The following is a 13117-nucleotide window of genomic DNA, read 5'->3' on the forward strand; positions in this document are numbered from 1 at the left end:
CACATACTGTATGCTATTCAATTCAGTCGTGACTACACTTGAATGAACAACCTAACAATATAAAGTAATTTTTCGCACTACGCTTCAAAGAATCAATAGAGAATCTCCATTTGGTACCATCATCAGACATTTAAATATTTAAAGTAAAATATACTAACTATGTAGTCCATGTATTATAAGTGCATAGCCTCTGTCCTTGTTTAAGAAAGAGATCAAGTCCAAAGTTTAGAAAACCTTCTCCAGAATTTGTACATAGCTCCATTTGCTGTCCGAGTTCTGTGTTTCTATATGTAGGTGTGTTTATTGACAACCTGGAACTAGTTCAGATGTTTGTACAAAACTGACTTACTATAATAGTTACAGCAACATTGGCAAATGTAAAAAGAAACCTTGATATTCACAGTGCAGCAGGACCCTACAGTGTAAGAACACCTCATCAGTGCGATAAGGTGCTGGGAGTTTTACATATTTAAAAGTATTGGAGGCTGATCTGGCTTGTAGGAAGACATGTGAATTGTTGAGTCAATCAAGAGGGCGGGGCTTATTTCAGAACTCTGAAGTCACTCAATCGAAGTTTAAATTAAGAAGAGTTAAGATAATAATTAACGTTAGGGCAGGTTTAAAAATTATGTCAGGGACAAGCAGAAACCCTGGTCAAATGTCCTGTCAGAGCATTCAGTCCATTTGTAATACAAGCTCCAGTCAACTGCGTTGACCACATTACTTACTACCTTCAGTATGTTTCAGTATTTTCACTCCCACTACATGTTCAGTACTTACCACCCTACATCATTTAAGGTTAGCATGCCCACCACACTCTTGTAAATGTCCTTCTCAAGTTTGGATCGTCTTCTTTCCTTCAATTCCACTGGCGTCAGAGTGAGCAGCCTACATTCAGGCATCCAGAAGGAATACAAAGAGGATGAAAGATCCACAAATCACCTTTCCAATTCCCCCTACACAATCATTACGTTTCCACAGAACAGCCGCAAGCACCGATTGTTGCTTTTCCACATCGTGGGAGTGGAGTAGAGATGAGGAGGAAGAGGAACTAATGTGAAAGCTTGGTCTCTGGGCCATGTTTCCCCCATTACCTGTACGTCTCCCCTGAGATAATGCGTTCTTCCTCAATGACACTCTATTCACTATAGAGTGAACTCATCTCAAAGGCCCTGGTCAGTAGTATTGTTGTAGGAAGAATAGTGTCCTTGTCCCCATTTAACTGTCCCCTGTATAACATCACTATAAAGGTCCTCCTGTCTGAGGTACTGCTGACTTATTTACACACAGCCCAAACATTAACTAGCACTTCTACATAGAAATCTCTTTTCAGTCCAGGACTAGGCTTTTCAATCTGTAGCCAGGAAACAGCTAGTGTCTAAAATAGATCTTTTGCTAAGAAAAACACAAGTAGATACATGTATTGCTTATTTTAACAAAAAACAAGCAGTTTCAGGAAGAGAGAGAGCGAGAGGGGATTATTGGAAACATTACAATCTTGTGTCAATAAACAGCAGGGCTAAATCTGGGGAAATTACACTTTATTACCAACCAAATGTTTATTAGTGGGCTGGGTCTAACTTGCCATTGGTAACCTCTCCAGGCATATCCTCTAAGTGATATGGCGCCACCTGCAGGTGACAAATAAACATGCTACTGATAATCAAGTAAGCAAAGTGTGTTATAGTATTTCAAAAGGTTCAATACGCAAACATTGATTACAATTCCATGATCTCAAATTGCCTTTACCCTGCTATGTGCCATTAGTCAACATTTGGAGACCTAGATACTAGGCAACAATGAAGAAACTGTTGAAGAAATCTAAACCAACATACACCAGCGGGGAAGTGAATCCTTCAGTCTATTCAGACACTGGCCAGACACAGTGAGGCATTAGTCCCCCCAAATCCAAAAGAGTTAGTAAGAGCCACCCGCCTGCCCTCGCTCTTCCACTGCTGTGACACACACGGCACATAGTTCAGGTCAAAATCTGGCTCTGTCCGGTCCAGGTTGAGCGTGGGCGGCAAGGTGCCATGGTAGCAGGCCAGAGCAGTAAAAGCAGCCTCAAGAGCCCCAGCGGCCCCCAGGAGATGCCCTGTCGCCCCTTTAGTGGAGGACACGGCTAAGGCACCGGCATGCTCCTGGAAGAGTCTCTTGATGGCAGCATTCTCCGCAGCGTCCCCTAGTGGTGTAGAGGTGGCATGAGCGTTTATGTATGTCACGTCCGTTGGTTCCACGCCCGCGTCTCGAAGTGCTGCAGACATGCACCTGGGGGAACACAAGAATGAAGCTGGCCGTCAAAAGCATAACGACTTCAGTATATTTACGATTCCTTTTCAAATGCTCACTTATGACCAAAATGATCTCGTTCACATATTTCTAGTCAATTCTGACACTTTGATACATCCTTTAAATTCACTTGTTATTTAAGATACGTCACTCACGGTAACGTTTCTACTAGCTGCAGTGCATCTCAATGGTGCATAACTTTAAATAATAATGAAGAGAGAAAATAGCTAACATAGAAATGAAATATAACCTGCTGAAATCGAGTTATCAAACCAATCCATTACTATCACCTGAGGGCTCCGTCTCCGTCAGCAGTGGGGGCTGTAATGTGACTGGCATCCCCGGAGAGTCCGTACCCCAGCACCTCAGCATACACCCTGGCCCCCCTCCCCAGAGCATGCCCCCATTCTTCCAGGAGCACCACGGCAGCTCCTTCACCCATCACAAAGCCATCCCTCTCCGGGTGGAAGGGTCGCGACGCCAGTCTGGGCTGATCATTCCAGTGGGTACTCAGAGCCCTGCAGGTTCAAATAGATACACCTACATAACAGTCCTTACAAAACTGAAATGTACAAACACAGTAAGTATGCCCTTCAACTAAAAAAGTGACAAAAATATTCATCATTTTCTATTAAATCCATAATGCTAGAGTAGTGTAGTAGTATGAAATCCATAATGCTAGAGTAGTGTAGTAGTATGAAATCCATAATGCTAGAGTAGTGTAGTAGTATGAAATCCATAATGCTAGAGTAGTGTAGTAGTATGAAATCCATAATGCTAGAGTAGTGTAGTAGTATGAAATCCATAATGCATTTTAACCTTGAGCTTCACTGTCCAAATGGTATAGGATGATCAAAATAAAATACAAATATATATACAGCTCTGGAGAAGAAAAAAATCGGCACCTTTTTCTTTCCTTTCCAAAAAAGTCGAAAAGGAAGGTTTTGTGGGGAACAGAAGGGTTAAAATTAAGAGACCACTGCAAATTGAACGCTTCTGTTGCTCACTCAAAACCTTTTTGGAAAGGAAAGAAAAAGGTGCAGGGGTTTTGCACACTGATAAAAGGACAGACATTTCTATGCCAACAACAATAACAACACCTACAAAATGATCCAGTTTTTATGGCTCACCTTGCCCTGGCAAATCCAGCGATGGACAGAGGTCCGACGCACGCTTCTGTCCCGCCCGCTACCATGGCAATTGCGTCTCCGTGTGCGATGAATCTGGCTGCGTCACCGAGGGCATGGGCTCCCGTGGTGCAGGCAGTGGACACGGCATGGTTGGGGCCTTTCAGCTGGTGCTTTATGCTGATGTGGCCAGCAGCCATGTTGACCAGGATACGAGGCACAAAGAAGGGGCTGACCTAGAATAGGAATACAGGTCAACTTCTAGTAACGCCATCCTAGCATTAACAGGAAATTGGTAATGAATGATTTCAGCCCACCACTTGTAAAAGGACTCATACCGACCCTTCCACGCGCACATACACCCACCCCCTGGCTACTCTGGACCCCATAACTGACCTTGCTGTAGCCTTTTTCCTGGAAGAGGGCTGATGTTTTGGCGATCTCCTCCAGCGAAACCATGCCCATCCCCACCGCCACCCCCGTGTTGAGCTGCTCCTCGATGGTGCTAGGGTACCACCCAGAATCCGCCAGTGCCAGCTGGGCAGCACCAAGAGCCATAACAGTGGCTGGTGACATGCTGTTAATCTCTCCTCTGGTGGCAAACCTCTCGTCTTTGAACTGGCCATCTCCATCCCCTCGGGGCACCAGGGCTGCGACTTTACAGGGGATTGTCTTATACGTCTCAGAGTCAAGAGTGACAATACCACTGACCCCACTAATCAGTTGGTTCCAGGGTAAAGTAGTTCCTGTCCCGAGAGGAGAGACAAGGCCTATTCCAGTAATTGCTACTCTCCTTCTGGACTGATTTTTGACTGTGTAATGTCTCAGATTTGGGCTACTTGAACAAATACAAGTGGTCTTGCCGAGAAGTGTTTGGTGGCATTGATGTGATTTCAACAGCAGCTTAGGCCAATGTGATGAAGACATATCGTGGTTTTGTTGGTCTGTGTAACTTGTGGACACTGGCAAAGAAAAACATATATGGTTTAAATATATAGTATTATAGCCCCATCTCATTTTTCACCCAAAACAACCACCAATCATATCAACACTACCGTATTACGTCACTACAAAAACCGCTGCTGTGAGACAGACTAGCTCATTACAACCACCTAATTGCAAAATAATGCTTCTAGACTCGGTCTGCATCCACGCAAGGATCCCTGTCAAAGATCAATCAATAGCGCACATGCCATGCTACAAGTAACATTTTGAAACTACAAAATAAATCTACAGCAATTAACCATTTGCCACTTACCTTGTGGAAGCTATTAAATATGACGCGAGTGACAGCGACTTATGCCATTACGCCTCTGCAATATTTTGTAGTTGTCAAATTCAGTCAAATGACTGTCACACTAATGTCCGTACCACCAAGTTTATTCGACAGGGGATACTTTCCAATTGCCTGCCCCACACCATGATCACAGCGAAAAATAGATTTAAAAAAAATTACCATAAAAGAACAATTAAAGTATTTATAGTTATTTACAAAATACTGTGTTTATTGGTATCATGAACATACTGTGTTGTAAATTGTGAATGGTTGTGATTTGTAAAGGCATTGCAAAGACAGCTATTTACAGATTTTACTTGAGGTTGCTAGCGGAGCAACACAGATGGTAGAGAAAGCGAGACACGCCAATTTGTCCTGTTTACGTTAAAGTCGATTATTTGTTGTACATGTCAGTTTTTTGCGTGATAATATGAGAAAAACACAATACATAACAAATAATTGTGAAAATTGTGGTCCTTTACAAATTTGCTTGAAAAATGTTGCCCATGGTAAGCGGCATGAGTGAACTGTCTTAGTCGAGTTCAGTCTACTCTTTATTTATATCCACCATCTTTGCAAGCTGCTGTAGAAGGCACAAGTATACGAAGAAGGAAGCTGGTAGCACTAGCAAGACATGGCTGGTTCCCAAGGAGTCTCAACATTATGTGAAAATTCCAATGAAGTGTTTCTAGACGTGGCGAAGTTGTTGATAACCTACGCTGACAACATATTAAGGTAACATCAGCTACGGAATAGTGTCTTCGGTGTAGCTAGCCGATGGACGGTTATAGCTTGCTAGCATAGCTAGCAAGTTCAGTCTGAATCAGCAAGTTAGCTTATGCATGTATGATATACTTTCGTTTTTGAAGAGGAACTGAAACGTATCCTAGTCTGAACGTCTTAAGCGCATACTGTAGATGTTACTCTCCTGAACCTTTCTCAAGCGAAAGTTACATTGTAGCACACTGATACCAGGATTTTCCCCTAATATAGAATAATGCCTGTCAAACTGTATATGTAAATTAACAAGGAAATCAAAAGACTTGAAGCAAATTATACCTTCCTCAATTCATATGTCATTTTGAATTCAATGCTCTGACCATGAATGCAATTTCATTATGGGATTGTCCTTGCAGGAATCCCAATGAAGACAAATACAAGTCGATTCGAATAGGGAACGCTACCTTTTCCACCAAACTCCTGCCTATCAAAGGGGCAGTGGAGTGTCTCTTTGATATGGGCTTTGAGGAGGTAGGTTTCTGCCATCATTAAATCTCATGGTTAAAATTAGAGATTAAATGCTTCTCTTTTTGTCTTTGTATAGGTACAAATGTGTTAAATCCCGAACTATCCATTCCATCAGTGAATGTAAAGCTCTGACATACAAGCATTCACTAAAGGACATGCAACCTGGGATGTTTTCATTTTCCCCAAAACCAATTGGTTTCCCTGCCATCTTAATCTCCCTTAAGCAAAATTAGCTTTGAACATCACATAAGAGTACATAATATATTTATTTCTTATTGAAACTTTTTTTGACCAGTAAAGCTGATTAAAAAAACAATTCTCATTTACAATGATGGCCAAAGGCATAACAATTACAAGGCAACCAAAAATGTAGAAAGTGGTCTGGATACTTTTCGAAGGCGCTGTTTTGGTCACTGGCATCAGTGAACTGAAAAGAATGATGTCAAGGAAAGTGTTTACTTTAGGGATGTCAAGAGCAAGGTATCTACTGAAGTGCATATTTCTATTGGCAATGCAGACATTGATATGTGAACATAGGTAGTGCGAATTTCCCTAGGAGGGACTTATAGAGCTGGTACTCCTGTGTTTGGCATTTTGTGCAGCGAGGAACAGTGTACCAGAGTGTAAAGATTACAGTGGTGAGTGTTATTTGTGGCTTGAGGTACACAACAGATTTTTGCAAGGATGTTATGAGATTGAAGGGGAATGAGCAGGTCCGAATCCTAGCTCAATACTAACCGAGGACCATTAAGTGTGGAAAATGGCATTTTTAAGCTGTAATATATTTTTGTGTTTACAGTAAATTATTTCAGATGTACAGGCCTTCTCTGGGAGGGTTTGTGAGATTTTTGCTCTGCACCAGTGCTTTGGGTGTCTTTGCTGGAACATGTAATTAAACCTGTTCCTTCAAATATGACTGGAAAGCTAGACTCGAATGACAGTTCTACAATCTGTATTATGTGGTCCTCACAAATTCAAAATGTAATTAGTTCGGTACTTTAAAAGTTTTGCAAGGATTGCTGCTGCTTTTGGCAGTCACTAATAGGGATCCTAATAAAATCATTCTTGTTCTAAAAAAAATCTGTAATTTCATGACATTGAAATATCAGGACAGATATGAATGAGTGCCTTTTGAAAATGTAAGCAAAACCAAACATGCCTGTAGCTCCAGTGTCTTTTGGGATGGAATTCTATATGGATGCCACTCTCCCTCTCCTCAGGCTGAAACTCACCTGGTGTTCCCCAAGTCAGCCTCTGTCGACCAGCTGAGGAAAATCCGGGAGTCGATTGCTAAAGAGAGGGACCAGAGACTTGGTGCGGGACAGCCCCAACAGGTTTCTGTGGGAGCCAATGCCCCAGCGGTAACCTCAGTCCCAGCCTCAAGACCGCCCCAGGTTCAGTCCGTCACCACCAGTCTGCCAGCTGGACCAGCTCCTCTACATGCACCGTCCTTGGTACAGCTTCAGTCATGTGTTTAGGATTACGTTTCTCTGCCACGCCCCACTTTTCTTTGTCAGTAAAATATGTCACCTTTTTATCTCTCACTCACTCTGCTGTCCCATTTCCTCTCGTTCTCTCCGTCGGTTCTATTCAACAGGAAAGCAGTATGAGCTTCCTAAGCACGCTCCTGTCTAACTTCCAACATGTGCTGTTGTATGAGAACCGTGAGTTACAGCGGAAAGCTCTTGGTGTTATACCACACCAGCAACTGACCAATGCAGCCGAACAGAAACTACGGCAGGCAAAGGAGATCGATCCAGGTAACACCATCTCCCAGTTCTCATTCAGGTTTGGGCAGTTTCCATTGTTAACATCCAAGGTTATAACAGTTTTATGATTTACATTTATTTCTTTTTGAATTTGAATTTTGGTTTTCGTTTGTTGTCAGGTCACATTTTTAGTTTTCTTCAGTTCCAGTTTGAATATGTCTGACTGTATAAGACAAAGGACTTGACTATGAGTCACATTTCAAGCCTGTCTAAGGCAGTTGGAGGCTGAGTGGGAGACAGTCTGGAGCTCTGGTGCGCTTCTCAAAGCCATGTTTCGTACTGCTCTTTCATGTCTTTTCTTTTCCAACATACAGACAAAATTGACAAGCTGAATGGATCTATTTAATTTAGTTTTGTCAAATAGTTTATCCAATTTCAGTTATGGGTTAATTCTTGCAGCTTTATACTAAGACGTATTATGGCCTTGAAACCTGGTAAGTGATGTGTTGCCAGCACTACAATGAGTGACTGTCAAACTTGAACCAGGCTAATTAATCCTTATCCTGCATTGTTGCAGGTTTGCTAATGCTAGTTAAATGTATTTACTGTACTTCTGAATCGTTCATGCTAATGATTTTCATATACAAAATCTTTGGATTTCTTGTGACAAGATGTGACAAGTAGCGATCATTACTTCAGCACTGTTACTGGAATATAGAGTCACTGAAATATTGCTACAGTTGTACTTAATCTGTTTTATAAAATGTTTGTTCCATTGACATGCCTTCAAAACACAATGTTACAGGGGGTGGAAAAGTCTTGGTTGAACTATTCTGTCATTTGGTTCGTACTGTGTATAATGAAGAAAAGTTAGTAGGTTGTTGATTGGCTGTTTGTGGATGGGGATGTACATGTAGGACACTGGCTCATTGTGGCTCTGCAGCTATATTTGACTATTTATAACCATGCTACTGCTGGTTGGTAGGAATGATGTATTCATGTTAAACCTGTTCTTCTATCACTGTTAAGAGAGACAACTTGAACACAGCTACTACCTCATCTACTGCAAGCTGAAAGTCACAGGCCAGATCCAATCCTTAACGCAGCTATTTTGAGACATTTCATACAAATAAATCTGTTTTTACTCTGTCCACCTTGCTAAAAATCACCTAAATAAGATCCAGGAGAAACTCATCCAAAACCAATAGATAGATATTTTTGGTGTGGCCCCCTGGACTTCTGTCTGGAGGAGGCTTCTTGGGTAAATTGTTTAAGATTTTAAGCTCTACAGCAATGTTTGGAGCATGTCATAAAACCGTTGAAATGTGCACTGTATTTGTCCATAAATTGTTCTTGCTTTTAGCACATTTCTGCATACCTGTCTTCCTCATCTCCCTGGTCTTCAGATTGTAACCTGTGTGAAGGGGACCTGCTGGTGCTGGAGCTGCTCCGCTGGTTTAAAGAGGACTTCTTCTCATGGGTAGACTGCCTGCCCTGTAGCCGCTGTGGGGGTCGGACACAGTCCGCAGGCTCACTCGACCCATCCACCGAGGACCTTCGCTGGGGAGCACAGAGGGTAGAAAACCATCACTGTCAGGCCTGTAACCATCCTACCAGGTTCCCCAGGTGGGTTCAGTGACTCATTGTTTCCCCGATCATTAGATTTCACCATTCTTTAAAAAAAAATTGCAGCTGGACTGTGCTCCTATGTTGCTCCTTTTGTTAAACCATGGTACTAACAATGCCAAGATTGTAGATCTTCTTAAATGGGTTATAGTTAAATTAAATGTATAGAATGCCTGCTTTTGTAGATGTTGATATTGAGATTGCTACGCTTTTGCAGGATCTGATTTGTCCCCTGCCACATTCTGCACACGTATCAGGTTCTTGTATATGACAGTTTCAACAAACCTTGTTCTTTAGCTGTTATAACAGGAGTCTATTGCTAACATAAACACAGCACAACAGGTCATTTAGTTATGTCATTTTGTTTTCTTTAGATGTTAGCCTACAGTGCAACTATTTAGTAAGTAACATGTCAAACAAGCAAGAAAGCCACGCAGTCAAGTTATTTCATGTGCCAGCATTGGCTGTTGGGTGAAATTTGAATTATTTTGCCACGCTATGTGGCAAAATGGCCACTGTAGGCAGAGAGGATGGCTGTATCATTGGGAAGATGACATTTGCAAAACTTGATTTGCAGTAAGGGGATCTGCACCATCTGGTACAAAACATGCATGCACTCCCTGCAGGTACAACAACCCTGAGAAGCTGCTGGAGACCAGGAGAGGGCGCTGTGGGGAGTGGGCCAACTGTTTCACGCTATGCTGCAGAGCCCTGGGCCTAGAGGCCAGGTATATCTGGGACAGCACAGGTACTGTAACACTCAGTCCATTATTATTTTTCTGTACTTTTTTTTCAACGATTGATTTCAGGAATGCTCTGAGAAAGTTTAGGGGAGAGTTTTTACTGAAAGGGTAGTGGGATAGATTCAGAACCTTACTGTGTACCGAAGGCAGCGGCTTGGAACCAACCGTGGTTCGGTGATTTCATGTATGTTAATGGCAAGATAGTTAGTGGATGTTCTAAAAGTTAATGGGGATGTTGTCTCTCAACATGTTTCTGTTGATTTGCATTAGTTTGACTGATTTTCACTTCTCTGATTTATTTTCACTGATGGCGCTGGAGTTCTCTCTGTACGTAGTGTACGGCAGACGTGACCTTGACATGTTCTCATATCCTGTCCCAGACCATGTTTGGACAGAGGTGTACTCTGCTTCTCAGCAACGCTGGCTACACTGCGACTCCTGTGAGAATGCCTGTGACAAACCTCTGCTCTATGAAATTGGCTGGGGGAAGAAACTAGCATACATTCTGGCTTTTTCCAAGGAACAGGTGAGGGTGAACTCTTACACGGACACACCAATGTGCTGACATGCTTAGTGCCAGAAGGCTGTGGCTGGTAATGTTTTCTGAATGTTAAGGAGTGTTTACCCACTGCAGGTGGTAGATGTGACCTGGAGATACTCCTGTAAGCACCCAGAGGTCCTGTCTAGACGGAACAAGGTCCAGGAGCCCTGGCTGCTACACACCATCAATGGGCTCAATGATGTGGTAAGTTCCCCGTGACAGGTACTTTACTTCCAGGCCGAAAGGTATAATGCTTATAAAGTTGTTATGACCCTGTATGATGCGACTCATGTAAAAACCTATATTTCTAGACTAAATAATCCAGGATATCCCTAAATATCTGCTACGCTTCTCACTAATTATATCCCTTATTGTGTTTTTAGAGGCAAACCTCCCTGAGCACTGAGAGGAAGAAGGAGTTGTTGGAGAGGCTTCTTGTAGAGCTGGTGGAGTTTATATCTCCTAAGACACCGAAACAGGGTGAGCTGGGGGGACGGAACTCGGGCTCCCTGGCCTGGAGGGCTGCTCGTGGGGAGACCGGACCAGCAACGAACCCGTCGGTGAGATGGTTTGCTGTGTTTCGGAGACATGAATGTGGTTACCTTCTTTAAAGCTTGTAAGCCTGTTTTTGACATTATTATTATCCAGGTAGGAACATTTGTCTTTGATCTTGAAGGGACAATAGATTTTTTTAAATCAATGGGTTTGTGTTCCTCTTCCCTCAGGTCACAGCGGCAGAGTTTGTGTTTGTTCCAACTGAGAAGGAGAAGAGTGGGAGAGTATTCCACCTTCGGTACAGCTCCACCAAGGACCGCTACTGCAGAGTGTTCAGTGATAATGAAGTCATCCAAGGCTGGGACAAGGCTGTGTGGAGGAAAGAGTCTGTCTTCAGGAAGCTGGAGAACGACTGGCACATGGTTTGTTTTAATCCAAAGGTTGCCTTTCCCTATTGAACTTCGGATAAGTAGATTTTATAGGATGTGTGTCATGTGTAAGTGTTTCATGTCAACTTCTTACGGTCAGTAAATGTGCTCCCCGTTCTCTCAGGTGTATTTAGCTCGTACAGAGGGCTCCTCGTCAGGAAAGATCAGTTGGAAATTGGACTGTGCTCCTGCAGGGATGACCATAAAGACCGTCTCAGTACGAGCATGCAGCCAAACCTTTCACTCTGGAACCGTCCGCTGGAGTCTGCAGTCTGGACAGAAAACGACAGAGTTCTCAGGAGGTGGATATGGATGGATTACAGCTAGATGGATCGATTTTTGTGTGATCCATTTTTTTGGTCTGGATTTGGTAGATGTCTTACACGTACACTGTATATACTTTCAGTGCATAACAGTAACTAAGAGGTTTAAAAAATGTGTTGTCATGTTTCTGAACTCACAGATGGCCAGATTCATTCTGTTCCGGTTCTTTCTGGATCCTCTGAGCTGGTTGTAGAGGCGGAGCTAGCCGGAGGTGATGGGCAGTCATGGCAACACTCCCAGCTATTCCGACAGAGTTTGAAGGAGCCGGACGAATCGTCGTTGGAAATCATTGTCGAGATGGATGAGGACAACGCTTGATGATGAAGACTGTGCGTTCAATGGTGATCAGTCTTGGCAAGGCACTATGTTGATTGATTAATCTTGATCGTGTAATCATGTCAAGTTGTTTTGGGATGTACATGATTTCTAGATTTGTGCTCTGCCTTGCTCAGAATAATCACCTTGAAAGCACTGGTTGTGGTAGTTCCCAACTGGGGATACAAGGACCCTTGGGACTACTTAATCTATCCACAGTTGGGTTGTTGTGAACACACGAGACCATGGACTTACTGGTAATAGGCACATGAGGGAATACTTCAGGGGTACTTGGCATTGAGCAAAATTCAGCTGTTGGCACAGTAACCAAAAAAGGTTGCAAACCACAGATGTATTGTATATCCATGCGTTTCTTGTTTTTTATGAAACAGGAATACTCTAGTTTGATGTGTGTTGATGATGGATAGTCAGGTAATATAATAATCCTTTAGGATCTATTTTCTTAATATTACTATTGGAATTATGCTTTTGGAGTTATTTTATCCAAACTGTTTCTCTCAAAGAAGAGTAATTTGAATTTATCCCCTTCATTTGTTTTTTTTAATTTGTTTTACTTGTCATGTGAAGGCAACATTAATATACTGTTATGATTGTGTAATTGTATGTAATAAAGTGTGTTCTAGACAGCCATGTAACTATTGACAAGTCCGACACCTGTGGTTATCAGTCTATGTTTAATGAATGCATGAATACCTTTGTTGTACGTTTAAACACCTTTTAGGAATCCAGATTATATGAAAAATATGTCCTTGTTCAAATACGTTCATTAGTACAATCGGTATATTAAAGGTGTTTTTTCCATGTGTATTGTTTGGAAGTATAGTCTTGATACTCTACATTTTACTTGAGCGTGTTGGTAGGGAAAAGTAGTGCAATTAATGTGTTTCTACTATCATCTACCGGTTACAAATTGCAAGTACATTTTGGTTCGCGTATTACTTCATTGGCTGAAGTACCGGCGCCTCGGAAAGCGAG

General features: G+C 42.3%; 2 protein-coding genes across 2 annotated transcripts; one reads left to right on the forward strand and one right to left on the reverse strand.

Moving 5' to 3' along the window:
- Positions 1–1526: 1526 nt before the first annotated feature.
- On the reverse strand, positions 1527–4814 carry oxsm (3-oxoacyl-ACP synthase, mitochondrial). The gene is made up of 5 exons (XM_010873470.4): positions 4675–4814; positions 3813–4378; positions 3420–3652; positions 2580–2807; positions 1527–2268 (listed from the first exon to the last, which is right to left on the reverse strand). The coding sequence occupies exons 2-5, from the start codon at positions 4341–4343 to the stop codon at positions 1866–1868; spliced, it is 1395 nt and encodes a 464-aa protein (XP_010871772.2). The 5' UTR covers positions 4344–4378; positions 4675–4814; the 3' UTR covers positions 1527–1865.
- A 233-nt stretch (positions 4815–5047) lies between these two features.
- Positions 5048–12947, forward strand: ngly1 (N-glycanase 1). Its single transcript, XM_010873468.4, has 12 exons — positions 5048–5427; positions 5829–5943; positions 7161–7394; positions 7538–7700; positions 9056–9275; positions 9902–10023; positions 10399–10544; positions 10653–10763; positions 10943–11119; positions 11285–11476; positions 11607–11784; positions 11946–12947. The coding sequence occupies exons 1-12, from the start codon at positions 5327–5329 to the stop codon at positions 12122–12124; spliced, it is 1938 nt and encodes a 645-aa protein (XP_010871770.2). The 5' UTR covers positions 5048–5326; the 3' UTR covers positions 12125–12947.
- The last annotated feature ends 170 nt before the right edge of the window (positions 12948–13117 follow it).

Source organism: Esox lucius, chromosome 10, assembly GCF_011004845.1.
Source record: "Esox lucius isolate fEsoLuc1 chromosome 10, fEsoLuc1.pri, whole genome shotgun sequence".
Lineage (NCBI taxonomy): Eukaryota > Metazoa > Chordata > Actinopteri > Esociformes > Esocidae > Esox > Esox lucius.